Raw genomic sequence first — 19,589 nt, 5'->3', positions numbered from 1 at the left:
AGAGTGTGTATGTGTCCGCATATATATTAAAAAAAATTAAAAATTGCAGTGTATGAATATATTATACACACACACTATTGATGGGTGCCGTAATGATACACTGAATATAAGGGCCGTTTTCTGCTGTTGAAGTGTAGTCTATCAAATAGCGTAGGATGATCAGCTGTTTAATGATAAAACCTGTTCAGCACTGATCCCCAGTGCAGACTTAGGACTGTCTTATGTTAGTCCTGCTCACAAAGCTTTTAGTCTGCAGCATCAGGCTTGCCTGCAGTATATAATAGCTGTACTGTAGCCTAGGAAACACAATTTTCCTTAAACTACAGCCAAAGCTGTATTAATACTTGGCTTTGCTTTTTTTCCTAGCTTTAAAGCTCGTTTAAAAAGGCGGGGGGGGGGGGGGGGGGGGCAGAAATTCCCCTACAATTAACAGCTCCTCTTAGCTTGTTTGTATCAAAACCTGAATCTGGCCGAAATTCTTTTCAAGTATGATGACAAAATGTACAAGTAAAAGCATTCGTACCTGTCTAAAACATCCCACAGCAAAACCACAAAAAAAACAGATGAGACAACAAAGATGGCGTATAACCAACTAACCTCGTGTGCTTGGGGTTATATGGTGTTGTATGATCCCTACAAGTGTCTTAATTACATGCATAAACCACTTTTAATACTGAGATATAATATGATGAAACAGGATGGTGTGTAACAATTATTTGAATTTACGTGTTCAAAGGCTTTGAGGCCGTTTGTGGAGAACATGCTCAGCTTGAAAAACGTGTTCGGCTCCCTGGGAAAGGAGCCGATGAGGAACCGCGATGTGCTGCGTCACGTTTCTCAAGTGTTATTCTCCAGCCTGTGCCACGCAAAGGCGTCGGGTGCTTTTCCTCCCGCTGCGTCCTCCAGCGAGTGCCCTGCGAGGCCGGGACTGAACCACAGCGGGAGTGGGTGAAAAAAGGTCTTTTTCAGGGGCTTTTGTGGGATACCCACCACTGTGCTGCTGCAAGGCTGATTGGATCGCACAGGCAGATGTTTCTGGAAGGGAGGATGAGTAGGGTCCTGTGACCACCAGCACCAGCTGCAGCAGCGACGGCTGGGAAGGCACCACACACCGTTCACGTAGGAAATACCATCAGATGCAGCGCAGCTCTGCTCTGTAGAATTGCAGGACAGGAGAAGAACAGTGGGTCAGGAGACAAAGCTTGCATTTATTTTTTCGCTTTTGTTAAACCCTCTCCGTGGATTTAGAGTGTCTCCCACGCTCCTGCCTGGTTGCAGCCGGGCCAGAAGGTGCCTGTGGGGTTTGCTCAGGAGAAACAAGCCATGGTGCTTCTGGGTGGCTGGTAGGCACCAGATCCAACAGATCTTTCTTAAACAATGTGAATAGAAGTTTAACAATGAAGGATGTAATTCATGAAACTGCAGTGTGTTTATCCATCGTACATTCCTGTGAATCTCACAAATGAAGCCGTTGGCAGTATGTAGTTGTAAGAAGATGTAGGGGCCCTTACCACGACTTCCCCGAGTTAAAAATCTAATGCACTTTCTGGTCTCTCGCTATATAATTCTTTTTAGATACCGATATGGTCATAATTTATCTCTCGGCTGGGATTACATCAAAAGATTCCTCGGAAGATGATAAAAAAGCCACTCTACGTGTCATCAATGAAGAAAACAGTTTCCTCAATAACTCAGTAATGATTCTTACTTATGCGCTTATGAACGGTGAGAAATGTTTTTGTATTTCCAGTGGATGAAAATTCCCTTTCGTTGTACAGCTCTTTTATTGAGCTCATCCAAATGTAATTCCACGCCTTATTGGGAGCAGTTCGCTAATGGATTTTGGCCGGTGTAATCTGGAGGCTGCATCCAGATGTTCTCTCTTTGGTGTGTGAAATTATATGCCCCCACTATATGCTTATATATCACAGTACAGCTGCTCAGGATATAAAGTATTATTGCCTAAATTGCCTAGTGGCAACCAGACTCAATTAAATTTGATAACAATTGCAACTGTCAACCTTCCTGACACTGCCTGTGTTTCCTGGTGCAGCAAAAGGGCTTTTGTTTCAGTCATGAGCCAACGTCAAATGTAATCTGAAGTGCTTTGATAACTTAGGACCCAACCTAGGAGCGAAGTTAAATATGAAGATCACACACAGAGTAGTTTGGCATCCTGTGCCTTTTCCAACGCAGCATTTTTAGTAAGAAGGCTGTGTATTGTGTTACTAAAAGCTGCACCTAGACTCTAGGCAAGGAAGGCAATGTATCATTTGGCTGCAAATTTAAATACTCATTTGAGACATAGTACGTACAAAAGTACTAGATTGTCTGCAGGAATTGAGCCTGAGACTTATGTGAAATGTGAAGCTTTAATGTTTAAGCTAAAGAACAAAGCCTGCTGTCTCCAGAGGCGTACAATACGCTTCTGGTCCTGTGTGTGGAGCAGCCACCGGTGGAGACCGAAGAGCTGTCCTGTGGATTTATGAGTCACCTAAGTCTTTTTTAGAAGATCTTTGTTTAAAGTGGTGATATGAACAGCACATTGAATTTTTGCATTGTGCAACAGCATGTGAAGGCAATCTTAGTAAATTTTGAACTAGCTATTTACTTTTCCTAAAATGATACAAGTCTTTCATCACTTTACCTTATTGCTGAAATAGTATATTCAGTCCTACAGTACAGCATGTGTATCATTTTGCTTTTATTGACAGCACTTTGGAGTAAGATGCAGAAGTCTTGATGGAAAATAAGCTCCTTCTACTTCTCGTGTCTCTGTTTCAGAGGGGGTGACAGGTTTGAAGGAACTGGCCTTTCTGCGAGACCTGGCAGAGCAGAACTCAGTGAAGTACGGGGTGCCAGACCGAACAGCCCTGCCCGTGGTCAAGGGGAGCATGATGGTCCTAAACCAGCTGAGTAACCTGGAGACCACAGTTGGCCGATTCTACACAAACCTCCCCAACCGAATGATTGATGAGGCGGTCTTCAGCCTCCCTTTCTCAGATGAAATGGGAGATGGTAAGTGCTTACACTGAATTTAGGTATAAAAATGTCAGATATTAGGTTCCTTTTTGCTTACATGTACTATAGTCTTAGGAGGTGATGCTTTTAGGTGTGTTCCCAAGGCAAATTAGCCTTTCATGTCAGTAGGTTTTTTTATCTGCAGAAGATCTGGTTATGAAAAACAGTGGTAATAAGGAAAGCAATAGATAGATTCCGACTGGATTCTCAGGGGTGAAATTTGTTCTTACGTATGTACAGCATCCATAATTTAATTTGTGGAGGGAAGTGCCATGTACTCAAGGGAAGCAATCTTGTCATGTTGAATTGACAGCCCCGACAACGCTGCACTGTTGCAGGGTTAATTATTTCAGTCCTTCTGTCTGTCTGGAGGTCTTACAGGTGGACTCAGGGGGTTGCACAGACCCCACAGCAGAGGAGAGAAAAAGTTGTTATTGTTGGAGCCTCCCTTCCCTGCAGAGCCACGCACATGACTGTGGAGTCACCCTTCCTGCTGCTGTTCCCCTTTTCTCTCTTTGCACCCCAAGCCGTGGCTTTTCACAACTGGTTTAGCACCAATTCCGTGATGCAGGTCTGTAAGGATGGGGATGCCGGACACTGGCAGTCAGACCCGTGTAAAGAGGGGGCTTAACAAATGGCACAAAGAGAGATTATTGAATATTGTCCAAGATTTGCTCTCCTCAGCTTTTCCGTTAGCTTCAGTACTCTTGCTCTGTCCCCAGCACTGAACAGTAGAGGAAACCTGAGCTGGCTGGTGATCACAGAATCATTTTAGTTGGAAAAGGCCTTTAAGATCATCAAGTCCAACCAGTAACCCAACACTGCCACTACCCCATGTCCCTGAGAACCTCATCTCCTGTCTGTTTGACCCCTCCAGGGATGGTGACTCCACCACCGCCCTGGGCAGCCTGTTCCAATGCCCGACAACCCTTTGGGGAAGAAATTGTTCCCCGGATCCAACTTCAACCTCCCCTAGTGCAACTCGAGGCTGTATCCTGGCCCAGCTAGTCTGGAGTGAGGGATACACTGAGTTTAATGGAAGCCTGGTGACAATTTTTTCCATAGACTGTGAATGCATCCTGAAGAATATTTTAATGCAGCAGATGTCTGCAGTCTGGTTTTCCCGTCAGTTTCTAGTTTATGCTGACGTGGTGGGAAGCTGCATGGATCTGCCCTTTTACTTTAAAACTAGATGCCATGTTACCAAACACTGTGTGTTCAATTTTACCTCATTTCACCACTGCATCCAGTAATGGAGAGACTAAAGGTGTAGATATCGAAAGAGACTTCTGGGAGCGTACAAGCCTGTGTATATAAGATGACACACATGTAGGAATGCAGAAATCAGTTTAATTTGTGCACTGCAGGAGGATCCTTTGCGTGTTCTTAGTTTGGCCAGTACGTTGGAGCAGTTGAGGGTTATGCTGAAGAGTTTTCAAGGGCTGCTGAGTTCAGGTTGCACATTTGCCTTGTGTGTTGAGTCCCAAAACAAAGACTATTCCTGAGCAAATCTCTTCTGAGTCAGGGTGCTTGCTACTTTCTGCATTTCCTAACCTCAGTAATTAGGCTGTGTTATTAGTCTCTCACAAAGTCATATCTGAGCATAATGGAAAATCTGAGCAACAGAAGGATTAGAAATGGTGCAATAGAGGAGCTTTGTCTTCCATAAATATTGAAGTGTACTTAAAAGCTTATGCATGCAAATGAATTTTATATTGGTTTGAAGGAAAACAGTCACTGAGTTTCCAAATAGCAGTGGTGTAGAAACTAAGAGAAATACGGTATTACTGAGAGTTCTCACCTCAGGCACAAGATGCGTCTCAAACCATTGTGCAATTATGGGTATGATTCCCAGGACAAGTGGTCATACTGGGATTTAGTTAGGCAGAGGAGGTTTAATATTCTCAATTATGTGAGCTATAGTTCACCCCTCTTGTTGCTTTACAAGTACAAATTCTCTTCCTCCCTCCTCCCCCTATTTTCTAAATTGCCTTAAATGATGTTAAAGGAACAAAAAGCACTATCTTGGCTTTTCATGCAAATGCATTTCTTATCTGCAAGGCATCGACTTGTAGACTGAAAAAGACCCTCAAAATATTAATTGTGGTGTATATTTTAATAAATAGATTAAATGTACCTTAGGTCACTATCAGAAATACAGACATTAACTAATTAGCGAGAATGGCTAAAAGAAGACAGACAACAGATAAGCTGCTTGGCTTCCCTGCAGGTGTGCCAATTTTTGTCCAGATTCTAGCAAGGAATACTATATAAAATTTAACTGTATAACATGTTGCAATGGCAAAGTGCGTGCTCTGCTTCCTCCAAAAATAATTAACTAGGTATTATTGCTGATGGTTTTGTGTTATTTCTCTCATTCTAAGGCCTGATAATGACTGTAAGTAAACCGTGTTACTTTGGAAACCTGCTCCTTGGGATTGTTGGAGTAGATGTTAATCTCGCATATATCTTGGAAGACGTCACCTATTATCAAGACTCCTTGGGTTCCTACACTTTCCTCATTGATAATAAAGGTAAATTTTTGGCTCAGATGTTCTCTTCTAGTCCCACTGAGGTCATTAACCATCAAAAGGAAACTCTTAATTCTCATGTCACTAAATAGTCTATATGTAATGAATGATAGTATTTATTAAAAGATTAATCGCACATTGTTTGGTTAGTTTTGCCTGAGAGTTGCAGGGGACTGTAGGTGGATTCATGACTTGAAAATTCCGTGCTGGAGTTTTGATGTGGAAATGCTTACTTGCTGTTGAGATGTTCAACATGTGTGACATTGAGGATTTCTGTAAAAACTGGTGTATGTGTATGTTCAGCTCTTTTCCTCTGATCCCAACCTCTTTTTATTTCTTGATTCTTCGAGATGTCCTTCATTTGTGACTTATCTAGTTCTTCATTTGCAACTTCTTTGATAATATTGCTTGTTCACTGACATTTGTTAAGCTTTTGCAAAACCGTATGGAGTTACTGTATTTTTTTTTCTTTCCTATAAATATTCACCCTGGGCTCAGTTTTTATAATGCACTCAATGTATGGATTGGTGTCTTTATTTTTTAGGATACACTCTTATGCACCCATCCCTTACCAGGCCGTACCTGCTGTCTGAGCCACCGCTCCACACAGATATCATCCATTACGAGAACATTCCGAAATTTGAGCTGGTGCGCCAGAACATCCTTAGGTAAGAAATCTGAGTTGCAGGTCTAAACAGTAGCAGTCCTAGGGCACTAGAAGTGTTTTAAGGGAATATAAGGTAAAGTTCCTTTTCCAACACTATTTGGATACGTGGACGGATTTCCTCTGCACCGCAACAGTTCTGTTTTTTTTTTCCTCCAACTTTCTTCCTTTTACCATCTGGTGTACTCAGTCGTTTCTACAGCTGAGCCGGGTGATGCTCTTTCTAATCTCCCTCTTTTCCAGTGTTTTGTCTGAGTTTTTCTTTATCCTTTGTCTAATCCGAGTGTGTGTTTTAACTAAAGGGTGGAGGTACACAAGTGCATTTTCAGCATATATACGCTTTCTCTTCACCTGAGACTGATAACAGTCTCTTCATATCTTATGATATTTTTATAAATGTACAGTAGATAGGTTTCGTTTATGAGCTTTCTCGGCGTTTAATAAAATGCTGTATGTTTTATTTGCCAATATAGCATTCCCCTGGGCAGTCAGATCATTACGGTTCCTGTGAACTCCTCACTGTCTTGGCATGTAAACAAACTGAGAGAAATTGGGAAAGAAGCCTACAATGTCAGCTATGCCTGGAAAATGGTAAGGACTTCAGGTGACGCTGTTGCAGGATGACTTAGAGTAAGTTCATATATTGAAGAGTACATTGAATATAGTGAAGTATTGCTATATGTTGAAGTACGAAAGGTTTGAATTACTCAGAAACCGCATGACTGTGGGGTTTTTTGTTACAGGGATGAACCAGTGAAATTGCCATTTCAGTTTTTTTACCATGTCATCTTCAGAGACGTGTCTGTATGAACATGTCTGTGTTCTTGCTTCAGCAAGGGACTCATTTCATAAGACAGATGTAATGTACAGTCACATAGAAATTATATTCTTGTGTTCCCAATGGAAGTAAATCTACACCGGTCTGGATGTCACACTGCAAGGCAGATGACACATAAATACTTACAGAAACCGTGTTTGAGTACAGGGCTGAGGTGGTGTTCATCGTGAAGTCATTCTTTACTTAATACTGTTATATGAGGGGTAGAGTAGTACAATCCATTATGAATGTAATTGGGAAAATGTCAGTTTCTCATTCTGATCTTTTTCTCAGAACTATATCAGCAGCCACTAATGGTGTTTTCTGTAATTTAACACTTTTCTTACAAACATTAGTTATATTGGAGCTTTCATTGAAAACGAGTACGATGTGTATGCAACAGGCTTTATTCCCAGTTGTAAGAGCTTTAAGAGAGGTTCTAGCAGCTATCTTCCTTTCTTCAGCTTAACATATCTGAACACTAATCTTAACCCAGGGATTAAAATGGAATGTAAAGGTCAATATAATCCAGGTGATTTTCTCTGATGTCGGAAATAATTGGCTACTTTTTTGTGCCAACAAACTTAGGAGGGTACTTGTGGATCATTTCACAGTATTAAGTTAAATCCAACTGAAAAGATTAAGCTGAGCAGTTTTTAAGAGATTAAATCTGTCATTGTGTAACAGAACTTCACATAGGAGGGCGTCTGGAGCTAATTTTCTAATGTTGTAATGCTACATTAAATATCAAACACCCTTGCAGAACAGCTGGGTAACTCCAGGTTTTGCTAGTCTGATGTACTATAAGATACTTAAAATATACAAACCAGTAAAGCATGTGACACACACAGCGCACAATTAAGAGTGGTAATGATAAAATCTTATTTTTGAGAGTTAATTCGTCTGTATTCTTCATAAAGGGAATACCAGTGTGTTTTATCAACTCTGCACCTGAAATCTCTCCTCTGTTAATAACACTTCAAAAAGCATCCACAAAACAGTGTTAGAAGTTATTGCTAATTGAGCAACAAAATTAAGGTCTTAATGTAATCTTTTTTTCCTGAAAACTAAATATTTGCGCATAAACTATGGAAAAGTATTTTTAATACAACTCTGGTCCATACAGGATGGTTACAGACTGGAATGGTGGACTGAGTTGCAGTAATCAGAGCACTGAAGACAAGTATTTGTATCCTGCACAGACACCAACACGGCTTGAAAATTTTATCTGCACAGTTGTTCTCTCTGTTTTCTGTGGGATCAAGTCCGTGTTTCTGTATTAGCTGCTTTGAAAAAGAGTTGTCTGTTTTGAGAGAGAGCGGGAATTATGATCCTTGAGAGCGTGGCAAAGCATGGTACCACCTTCCAGAACTGGATGGGATGAGTGGTTAAAGAAAAGAGAGTGAATGCCAAATAAAAAATAAGTTCTGTAACTCCTCCACCTTTTTGTTTGTTTGATGACATGCCCATGTCTTTCAGGTCCAGGACACATCCTTTATTCTGTGTGTTGTGGTGATACAGCCAGAAATACCTGTTAAGCAGCTGAAGAATCTCAACACTGTCCCCAGCAGCAAGCTCTTGTATCACCGACTGGATCTGCTGGGCCAGCCCAACGCCTGCCTGCACTTCAAGCAGCTGGCGACCTTAGGTAAAGCTTTCTTGCTGTTCCTCTTGACCTCCTGCATCTTTCTGCAGAGTTGTGGCAGCTGAAAGTAAAACTCTTCTCACGAAACCCTGGAAATATTCTCCTCTTGAGAGGCTTTTGTTTCCAAGGCTGATTTTCTAATAGCCTCTCAGAGCATTTCATTGATCACAGCTACACTGCTCAAGGGTGAACACTTGCATGAGTGAACACAGTGGGATTGCTCATCAAAATAAGAGAGAAATGCACCATAAGCCTTGCTCGAGTTCCCAGAGAGTGAAGTGGGGATGGGAGATGTCTCAGCAACCTTAAAACAAAGTTCTGTTCTCTTGACTGTAAAGCAGCTTATTAACAAATAACATAAGTAGGATGAAGTCCCGGCTAGTTGTGCGGGGCTACTTTTTGACTTATGCAAGTTTTTCACTGCCAGAACCATTTAATACCATCGCTCGTGTGAAGTCAGGAGTTACGTCTGTTGGGGGAAACTGTGAACTCCTGTGCTGTGATGGTTTCCAGACCTTCATTACCTGATTCAAAATTCTCGGCTCACTGACACATTTCTGCTTTTCATAAGCTAAGTTGATTCTGTTCTACCTGACTGATTTCAGGAGTTGCTCAGACATACTGGAAAGAGGGAGAGTCTCCATGGCAGTGTAAGTTCTGGTGTATTTGGAAGGGATAGCGAACTTAAAAAACATAATATATTCTAAGAACATAGAGATTTTTTTATATAAGCATTGTAAGTTGCAAGCTTTCATATTGAAATACTAGTCATGGGGGTGTTGCTAAAATTTATGCTGTATTATAAGAAGTTCTGAATTAAGTGTTTTTGTTTGTAGCAAGGTTTGAAGGTCTTATGGATGGATTAGCGGCACAGTTGGGATATTTTCTTAGCTATATTGCATTGCCACAAATAACTAAGTGAGATTAGATTGGAGGAGTTATGGAGGAACTTGACAAACCTATGGAAATTGCTTTGCCAATTGTTTAAAATATAGGTTTTTTTCTTTCTTTAATGTGGTGCCTAGTCTTTATTATCTGATATCCAGAAAGACAAGATATAAATGGAAAATATCCAAAGAACGCGGTACTAAGCTGACAAGTGGAAAAACTTCATGCAAAGCAAAATGCAATCACATCAGAATATTTGGTCTGGGAAGCAGATGAAGGGCTCTAATAGAAGTTCGTGAGTGATGACTGCAGTACATATGGTTGCTGGATGTATGGTGATGTGTTTGAGAGGAATGTGAATAAAAGCAGAACACTTCACATACTCTGGTGAATTTTTTCCTTTGGAGACCATTACACAAGGGGAAATTAGGTTCCATGGGTCAAATATTCAGAAAAGGCATTATTCTCATCCTCCAGCCCTGCATCATCATCGTTTTTCAAAAGAAAAAGCTGTCTGGTATTGCAGTTTTGCACAAGGAGAGTTTACTTTCTAGTCTGTTCTGGAAATTATCCCAGACAGCCACACATTTATTGGTAAGCGCCCCCTCTGCACTTGTAATTCTCCGTTTTTTCATTATCTGTAATTGAAAGTGCTCATTTTTGTTTTCCTCTGCTGTATCCAACCTAAACATGGATAAGTAATTTCTTCTTTAGCATTAAGTCTTTTTTTAAGGGCAAACAGCTTCTGTAATCTTTTGAAAAGCAGTAATGTTGAGGTTGTTTAGACTTTGAGAACAAGGGCACTAAAATTACCAAATAACCCATGGAGATCAGAGCAAGTGGACTAACTTTGTGACTTCTGTATTTTGAAGCAAGAAAGGTGCTTCATGTGCAATGTAAGTTTTGTCAGTGCCTGGGGAGGCGAGCTGTGCTGGTCAGCGCTCCATTTTGAGTGAAAAACTTCACATTTTCCACCCTTTCTTGCAGTCCACCCATGACCTGGAGGAGCTGTGCACTTTGCATACTGACACGTGCAATTCCTTGTCCATACCATTCCCATATTTGCTTCTTTTCAGAAAGCCCTACAGTCATGCTCTCTGCAGGCAGCTTCTCCTCTCCGTACGAACATCTCAGCCAGCCCGAGACAAAGCGGATGGTGGAGCATTACACGGCCTATCTCAGCGACAACACACGCCTCATCGCCAACCCCGGCCTCAAGGTGTGTTCCTCGGTGCTGCCTGCTCTGGGCAGCCCTGGAGACCCCGGGTTCCTCATGTCCTACACCTGCATCCGGGAGGGGAGGACCTGAAATATCCATCTCCTGATGCTCGTAGGGTTACGGAGCGGTGGTTTGGAGGGGTGTCCCCACGCCTGGAGTGGTGGCCGTGGGCTTCAGAGCCTGGAAGACTGGAGAGAAGAGGGGAGGGGGTTTCTTCCCTAAGAGGGGGGGAATTTGTTCATAAGTAGCTATTGAAATGAGCACTAGAAAAAGTAAAGCTGCAGTAAGTTCTTAGCAGAAATACCTTTGTGTTCTTAGGCATATAAATGAGAAATTTCTATTTTGTGTGCAAGCAGGGCAGTTTTTATATTTACGTGAAGTAAAAAAGCAAATGCTAAAAGCCGCAGAGATAATGACAACAATATTTCATTATAATAAGCTTTTCCTTTGCTTGGAATGTGCCAGATCCGTCTGGTGTGAGACGACTTTAAACAAGTAATTGAGTTTAGATGATCTTCGATGGCTCTTTAGGAAACCCCACGAGCGGCTTATTATCTTCTCATGCAAGTCTTAGAGGAACCCTGCTAAGTCTGCCTTTGTTTTGCAGTTCTCTGTCAGAAATGAAGTAATGGCTACCAGTCACGTCACAGATGAATGGATGACACAAATGGAAATGAGTAGCCTGAACAGTTATATTGTGCGCCGTTACATAGCAACCCCCAATGGGGTGCTCCGAATTTACCCCGGTTCCCTCATGGACAAAGCATTTGATCCCACCAGGAGACAATGGTGAGTTTTAGGGTACTGTTCTCAAAGCTTTGGATAATCTTGGAGGGCAATAAAGAAAATATTTGGTATCGATTTCATAGCCTGTTTTGTTTTTGTGTCCAGCTATAAACTATTTAACTAGAAATATTTTCTTGGTGGGTGAAAGGCTCAGTGCTTAAATAAAGCCAGTTAAAACCTGTATTGTTTCTAATTTCAACCCTTTTTATTTTAAGTGATAGTTTCTGTCTCATATCCCTGTTGTGGCAGATGGGAATATAAATATTCAGAAAATTAGTATCCCCTTTAGGGATTAGCTAATTCGGGAGTGTTTTCAACTTCCTGTGCCATTTTTGGTTGTTAATATTTTAATCTTTTTGTTTACAGCAGATTTCCTTGATAATTTAGAGTAGGAATTTGCTGGTTTGACTGTGCGCTATTAATTATGCACTAGTATCTGATTTGAGAAAATATTTGTGTACATTACAAATATATCTACAAATGAGGCAGGCGAGCGCTGTGGAGCTGAGTTGGACGTGTGGGCAGGATCCGGGCAGGTGCTGCTGCATCCTGACGCTGCCAAAGGCACGAGCCAGAGCCAGGTCCCAACCCACCAGCTGAAAAAATCATTGCCATAGCTACTGATGGGCTTTTATTCAGGTTTTCTTTGTTTTTTGTTTTTATTCATGCTTTTGCTGACAGATAAGATGATGGAATTTTGCTCTTGTTTTTTGTAGTGAGATAAACAAGGTGCATTCATGTTGTAAATGAACTGAATGCACTTTTACAATCCCTTGTTTCCATTTAAAAAAGGTTTCAATTTATTTTCATTATTAGTTTTGGGAGGACCTGTTTGTTTTGGTTTGTTTTTTTCTTGCTTTTACACTTCACTGTTTTGCAGAAACCATGGTTATGAAAAAGCCTCCATATATAGCACGCTATAGTGTCCTTTTTTTTTGTTTTTAATATATAAAGCCAAATGGCAGTGTTTTGGAAAGAAGATGCAAGCAAAGCACTAGTAAAAAAGTAGAATTTTGTCACTTCCACAGTGCAGTCCAGACTCTGAGGTTAGTACACTGGAAAGCAAAGTAATAGCTTTTTCGTACACAGAAGTTTTCCCAGCAGTTGGAATGTCTTTCAAACTTTCATGACAGTAAGAAGATATTTGACATTGTCAACAGTAAGTTTTAAAAGCAATTGTAATTCGTAACCACTTTCTGACATCTTTCCAGATTTGCATGTGTGATTTCTGCCTACAGGACATCCTTTCTGCTGCATTTGCAATGTCATGATTTTGCCAGTGTTTGCTTTGAGTTTGAGCCTTCGCCGGCACTAAGTCATGTGTTGTTCTGGGGAAAAATGTCTGAAATGCCATCTCATGTATTCAATGAAGAAGTAAATTGAGCTTTTTTTAATGCATTTGTATGTACTGAAGAACCATTCATTGAGCGAGTCTGGTTTAGGTCTGGGTCCTAATCACACTTAGGTACTCATTTAATATTAAGAAACTTTAATTTGGTAGCACATTGTTCACAGTGTGCAGAATTCAGTGTTTGTGTTTCTGAAAAATCTAGGATACTGCCTTAAAGCTTGCAGTAATTAAGAGTTTCTTTTGGCTGCCCTCAGGTACTTGCATGCAGTGGCTAATCCAGGACTAATTACCTTTACTGGTCCTTACTTAGACGTTGGAGGGGCAGGCTACGTCGTCACCATCAGTCACACTGTCCATTCTTCCAGGTAAATGGTGTTTTGAGGTTTGTGTCAAGTAAGAATAATGTCAGTTATCCAGATGTGCTCTGGGTAGGAGAGGAACATGCTGGCTGACTCCCATGTGTTCCAGAACTGAAAACCAAACCTGGTTTTACAGTGCTTTTGATGAAGCGTGATATAACCTTGTGTAGATTCAGTGGCAATAGTATGTTGAAACACTGAAAAATCCATGTTATGTGTATAGTTTATATTCTGTAGCTTTATTGATATACGAATAATAACAGTATATAGAAAAAAAGGGCTGATTGGTGAGAATTGATTCTATGAGAGTGTGCTCCTGGATGAACACGGGCTGCTATGTTGTGTGTGCAAGACAAGGACCACGGAAGAGGAGAGGGATCGCTTTCAGGAGGCAGTTTGGGATAAGTTCCCTCTCTGCTGGTAGTCAAGTACATTTTCCTCAAGATTGCTAATCTCTAAATTTCCTGAAGTTACTCACACTTACACTTCTGAAGTTGTGTGTACCAAGGTGATGTTTGAAATGGAGTAAGAGGTGTAAAGCAGATCTACCGAACTGCAAACAGGTCAGTCCACAAAGGTGGTTTTCATTAAAGATCTGTCCATACTCCAGACATCAGAGGAGCTCCTCGCCTGGGCTGTTTAATTCAGCACTTCTGGACAGGGGCTTTCAGGAGTGAGAAGAACTTGAGAAGCCTGTAAACTTTCAACTGCCCTTACAGGATTGCAGAAAACAAATCAGAGTGCAAACAGCGGCCTGTGCCTTTGGGATCCAAACCCCATATATGTCTAAAGGACCATCATATAGTTAATATTACCTGTGGGAGAAGTGGAGTGGGTCTCTCTATGAACATTTCATCAGTACTGGAATGATCCTTTCCTTGAGGACCAGACCTTTTTTGGTTCTGCTTCTTCCTGGCCAGGCCCCCAGCCCAAGGCTCAGGTTTGGTTTTGGATGTAGGCTGTTTATAGGAGCTCAGTTTATAGAACATGTACTGAACCTTTCTATCACAAGCTCTCCCAAGTTCCAGAAATTGTAATTACTCATTTTGTTTTTTACACGGAGCCTCTTCCAAGACTCTCACTGAGCATGTGCCTTCTGCTCATGCTCCATCTAAGACCCCTCCAGTACAAAGGTAACTTCTAACATTGCACTGGTAAATACAGATGACAAAGGCAGCACAGCTCAGGACGCTGCTTTTCAGCTCTTCTCAGACATCTCGGCATTGTTTGGGGTTTCCCACCACAGGACATCTGCCTGTCTTTTTTGGCAGGAGTATTATCGGGCTGAACGCCTGCATGGTGCTTCTCACAGAGGAATTTACTTAAGGGAAATAAGCACTTGAGTGAGAAGTGCAATTAATCGTGATTCTGATTTTTATCTAGCAAGTGATGGTTCAGTTAGCTTTAAGAACTTAAAGCTCGCGTGGGTTATTAGGACATGATTAAAGAATGGTTAAACAAAGTTTGGCAGATGTGAGTGTGATTCTTGGGTAAATATGACCTCTAAAGCTTATACTCACATGTGGTTATAATCCCCAAAGAGGTTTTAGTTAAAAAAAAAGAGGGTGGGGGAGGAATCAGTAGAGTTAATGGGCACACTCACATTAGAAACTGCTGTGTGGGTTTAAGTAACAACATTAGTTTATCTGGAACTGACACTCATCTCTCAATCCTGTTTTATGTATCTCTCATTTCTTTTTTGGAGGCTGGGAATAGAAGATTCATGCAAGAAGCTGTTTAATACAGTGTGCATCAGCAAAACAGAAGGATTTATTGTTTAAAAATGAAGCTAAAACATTTACAGCGTTCCTAATGGCTTTTTGTCTATTAAGACAGAGCAGTAACTTCATAGCTTGATGCCTCATCTCATCCAGTTAAATGTATCTGTGCTACTTCACTGTCATTCTCTTTCCCATTCCCCCTCCATGAAATGGGTGCTGTTAAAAATAAATTAAACACAGGTTTTTAGAATCTGTATTTATAAATCTACTAACTAAATTTGACTACATCTTCACTCTGCCTCTTTAAAAGCAAACTAACTTCAGTCCAGTAAGCAGAGTTAGTTCTATGTGGACAAGGGGTTGCCAGCAGCCTCTGCTGTGCATAGCCCAGCTGTGCCTTTCAGTATCTTCTTTTTCTAAATGTTTTTATTTCTGTCTTCAGAGATAAAGTTATTTAGAAAAGTAAATTTTAAAAAGTAGTGAGTCAAAGGTGTCTCCTTTGCCATCAACATAAGGCCCACATGGGTGCAAAATAGCCTGCCCCGCAGTTCGAGGATGAGCTGATCATTTTGCATCCTTGAGAGGTGACCGGGTCTGGCTGTGCCTCCTTGGTGCTGCAAGAAGCCAACTTTGAGAATTTGGGTGTTAGAAATGGGGGAGTGACAGGTTCCCTTGTCATTCGGTCCAGCCTCAGCCTACTACACACCACTGCATCATACAATCCTTTTCATAACCTGCCCTAATAAATATTATTTGCCTCTGTTATTAAATTTGGAGGCTTTTGTTGCAGAACCTCGCTGCTCTGATGCTCAGCTGCCCAGAGAGGATTTGCACCTTAGTTTGAAATTGTCTGGATGTTTCTCCTGAGGGGAAGGTGGGAACTTGGCAGAACAGGAGGTTTTGGAAAAATAACAACATAAATAGAATATAATTTCTATTTGGAGCTTTCAGCACCCATTTGCTCTTAGCCAAATGTTGAGACTGTGCTTCTGCCAGGAGAGCTCTTGCAGTGGTGTCGCTGATGGTGAGGAAGGTTAAAAGTGTAACCCATTTTTACCTTTATAGAGCCGTAAGAAGATGCAGTTCCATACATCAGCCCATTTTCACCTTTACAGAGCTGTAAGAAAATGCAGTTCCATACATCAGCCTGAGACTGTTCTGTTAGTCTTTGATGTGTTGGTTGCTAAGGCAACTGTGTATATTCCCAAACTGGTGTGTAAAAATAGGAACACAAGCGCATTTTCAGTCTGGGCAAAATATTGCACTTCCCGGCAGCTCTTGCTGCCGGTGCTGCTGAGCAGCCCCAGAGACCCCCAGTCTGCCCTTCCCTAAACGTTTCTTTTACGGTTGCCCTACGCAGCGGAAAAATACTGAATCAGAACATTTGTCAAGTGGTGTGGTTTTAAATCTCACCTGGCACTCAGGAGGCAGTGTCAGCTTAATGTGAATTACTCCTGTTTAATTCTAGCTCACATGGATAACTGGCCTGGTCGCAGGATGTGATCTGAAGCATTTAACACGGCGCTCATTAAGCAGCACCTAATTACCACCTAGTTGCCTGGTGCAAGGCAACCTCCTTCATGTCTGTACCTTGGCCAGGTTGTTTTTTGTTTTTTTTTTTTTCTCTGGCTGAAAATCCTAATCACTCCTACACTTTGGAATTTAGCAAAATATCTACGGCAGCTTCACATTCAGGTCCTGACACTGGAAGCTGAGCAAAGTGGAGCTGTGTAGGATGGAACCCCCGCAAGGCTGTGGGGATCTGAGTGCTGGGAGTGCAGCAGCTGTGTCCTGCCATCATTTGTGGGGGGAATTTTTAATCCTAATTTATGTTGCTAAATACTGAACATCTGTAGGTAGTAGGGGTGTTTGTGAGAGCTGAGGAAGGTTCCAGGGTGTGGACTGGCCCTTGCTGGGCTGTCTCCTGTCTTCATGGTTTGGTTGCATAAGGTGCGATTTAAGTTGAAGAGGCTTCAGGATTTGCAGCAAGTACCTAACGCTGTTAAGATGCTGTTCTCTCCATTTACAGCAGCTATAACTTCATCTAAACACGAGCAAGGTGAACTGAGCTTCAGCATGGAGGTCTGGATTTGAGCTGGGTGTTTGTATGCCAGAAAAGCCAGTCCTCTTTTCAAGTAGGGTACTGAGTAATTAAAATATTAATGATTGATGCAGGTGTCAGAGCCTTTTTCCTTTTTTTCCTCCCCTCTTTGCAGCACGCAGATGTCTTCAGGACATTCGGTGGCAGTGATGGGCATCGACTTCACCCTCCGATACTTCTACAAAGTTCTCATGGACCTGCTGCCAGTTTGTAACCAAGACGGAGGAAACAAAATAAGGTAAAGCCGTTCCTTCCAGGCAGTATACATCTAAAGCTATTTTCTTTCCCTTTAAATAGATGACCCCGATGAACTTTTCAACTTAATTTATTCCAGTATTCCGTTACTTTCAATGTGTGTTCTCTGATTTCCACTAAAATTTGTGCTTGTTCTTCTCATGATGATTATACGGACTTCTTTGTTATTCAAGAGCAAACTGTCATCAGGTCAGTGAACAGTCTACAGAAGATAACTAGTTATTATTTTTGTTATATTTAGACTTCTCTGAAATCCTGGGAAAAAAAACATTCTATATTAAATGAACACACTTCCCATTCTCTTCTGTTTGTTTTCATTTTACCTGTTTAGTTACTGTGAACATGTAATAATGACGTATTATCTCTAGTTATCTTAACTATGATTAAAAAAATATACTTTTGTTATCTTTTTCTCAGAAGCACGTAGCACAGCAGTAGTCAGAAGAAGTCTGAGTTCTTTGGGAGTATTAAATTTTGTTTTGACCTGTGTGTACCTTAATTGTTCCTCTTTCCCCTTTTTTCAAAAACCACGTGGTGGAGGGTGGGGGCAGATTCTGTGTGGATCTGGAGTAACTCAACAATGTGGTTTGGGCATTGTTGTTTCTTTGTTTGTTTTTAAACCTTAAATTTGGAAAGGGAAGTGGTTTTCTGCAATCCTCCAATTTCTCTTTTGGTTTGGTTTGGGTATTTTTTTATACATTTTATGGTGTACAAAAACCAAACCAAACATTTCTGGTTTGGCATTCCTTCCCCCCCCCCCCCCCAGTTAAAAACTATTCATAACCAGTGGGGTCAGATGTTTTATTCTGTTCTTACATTCCCTAAATTATGAATTTCAAGCATATTGTTGAATGTTTTGTTAGACCATTCTAACGTAGAAGCTGGATCTAATGCTTAACAGCCCCTGCGTAAAGGCTCGCAGGTACCAAGGGACAACTAAGGGTTTTTTCAGTATATCTCTCCGCTTTTTCTCTCTGCAGTCATTCTGGGTTAAGCACAAGCCTACTCATTCTCCTGTTTCCTATGGCATCTTTCAGAAGAAAAACAAAACACAACATCACAATTTCTAATGCAAAACCCAGTTTGGGGCAGTAAAAAAAATCCAACTAAAAGTTTCAATGACTGCCTTGTATACCTCAAGTGTTGCTGTCCCATCTATTCCGCACTGATCACTTCAAATTAAATCTGCTCTTTCCCTCCATGGGCCGATGTAGGTAGAGCTTTAGGACACAGATAGGGCTTTAGGACATAGGTAGAACTTTATGATGTAGGTAGAGCTTTACATTGCAGATTGCCATGGGAATCGCAGACTTTAAAGCTGCCCCAAGTGTCTGCGGGGGCCCAGGCAAAGCCCCGCAGTGCCAGGGACACGGCTGCTGCCTTGCTGAGCTCTTGGGAGCGTTGTGGCCGCATTAACCTCTTCCCGTCTCCCCTCTGTGGCCACCGATTCTGCAGATCTCAGAGCCGCTTGCTCCTCTGCCTTCCCCAGCGTGGCCGTCTGCGGCTATGGAAACCAGAGATGCCAAAAACATCGCAGATTAAAACCTCGCAGTTTCAAGATAGGGACAAAGATCCGATGTTATTTCCCTGAGATCACACAGGAAACTAATGGGAAGAGGAATGGTTGGGAAGGCTGAGAATGTAACAGGACTTGATTTAGCTCCCCACTAAAATTGAATTCTGAGGGAGGAGGTTAATAAAGGAGAGTGTGAAATCTCTGTTTAATTAGTAATGTAGTAGATTCATAAACTGTTAAGCTTTCCAGGTTCATTTTGCTTAATTTATTTCTGGATCTTCCCGGATCAGACAAGACAATGCACTGATCGCTTTTCCTTTCTGTTTCTAATCGGTTCCATTTTCGAGTTCTCAACAGTCCAGGCTTTGCTACAAAAGTAACATTTAAAAGCTTCAGGGAAATACCCAATATATTCTTTAGAGACATTCCCCAGGGAATTTGCTTAATGGCCCTGTTATTTTAATAAACAGAAGCCTTTAAAAATTCTTCCTCTAGCTGTAAATTTCAGATGAAGTTTGATGTGGGTGTGTTTCTCTAACGGGGGCTCTCCGCTCTCTGTCGTGGGGCAGGTGCTTCATCATGGAGGACAGAGGGTACCTGGTGGCTCACCCAACCCTCATCGATCCCAAGGGACACGCGCCAGTGGAGCAGCAGCACATCACACACAAGGTCTGACTCCTTTTTTCTTGGTTTGTTCCTACCTCTTCTAATAGCT

The 19,589-nt window shown here is 41.5% G+C and overlaps 1 protein-coding gene across 1 annotated transcript in view; it reads left to right on the top strand.

The window, feature by feature from the left end:
- Positions 1 to 19,589, top strand: part of CACHD1 (cache domain containing 1) — a 101,570-nt gene that overhangs the window by 70,151 nt on the left and 11,830 nt on the right. Inside the window, exons 8-18 of the mRNA XM_082052840.1 lie at positions 1,576 to 1,725; positions 2,785 to 3,018; positions 5,406 to 5,555; positions 6,097 to 6,220; positions 6,690 to 6,807; positions 8,513 to 8,681; positions 10,643 to 10,785; positions 11,393 to 11,574; positions 13,177 to 13,287; positions 17,219 to 17,341; positions 19,444 to 19,543. Of these exons, the coding sequence (XP_081908966.1) occupies positions 1,576 to 1,725; positions 2,785 to 3,018; positions 5,406 to 5,555; positions 6,097 to 6,220; positions 6,690 to 6,807; positions 8,513 to 8,681; positions 10,643 to 10,785; positions 11,393 to 11,574; positions 13,177 to 13,287; positions 17,219 to 17,341; positions 19,444 to 19,543 (1,604 nt within the window). The remainder of the gene's footprint in view (positions 1 to 1,575; positions 1,726 to 2,784; positions 3,019 to 5,405; positions 5,556 to 6,096; positions 6,221 to 6,689; positions 6,808 to 8,512; positions 8,682 to 10,642; positions 10,786 to 11,392; positions 11,575 to 13,176; positions 13,288 to 17,218; positions 17,342 to 19,443; positions 19,544 to 19,589) is intronic.

Source organism: Streptopelia decaocto (assembly GCF_964273445.1).
Source record: "Streptopelia decaocto genome assembly, chromosome: 5".
NCBI classification, from domain to species: Eukaryota; Metazoa; Chordata; class Aves; order Columbiformes; family Columbidae; genus Streptopelia; species Streptopelia decaocto.
The sequence above is the reverse complement of the archived record's forward strand: the minus strand, read 5'-3'. Positions and strand labels throughout refer to the sequence as shown.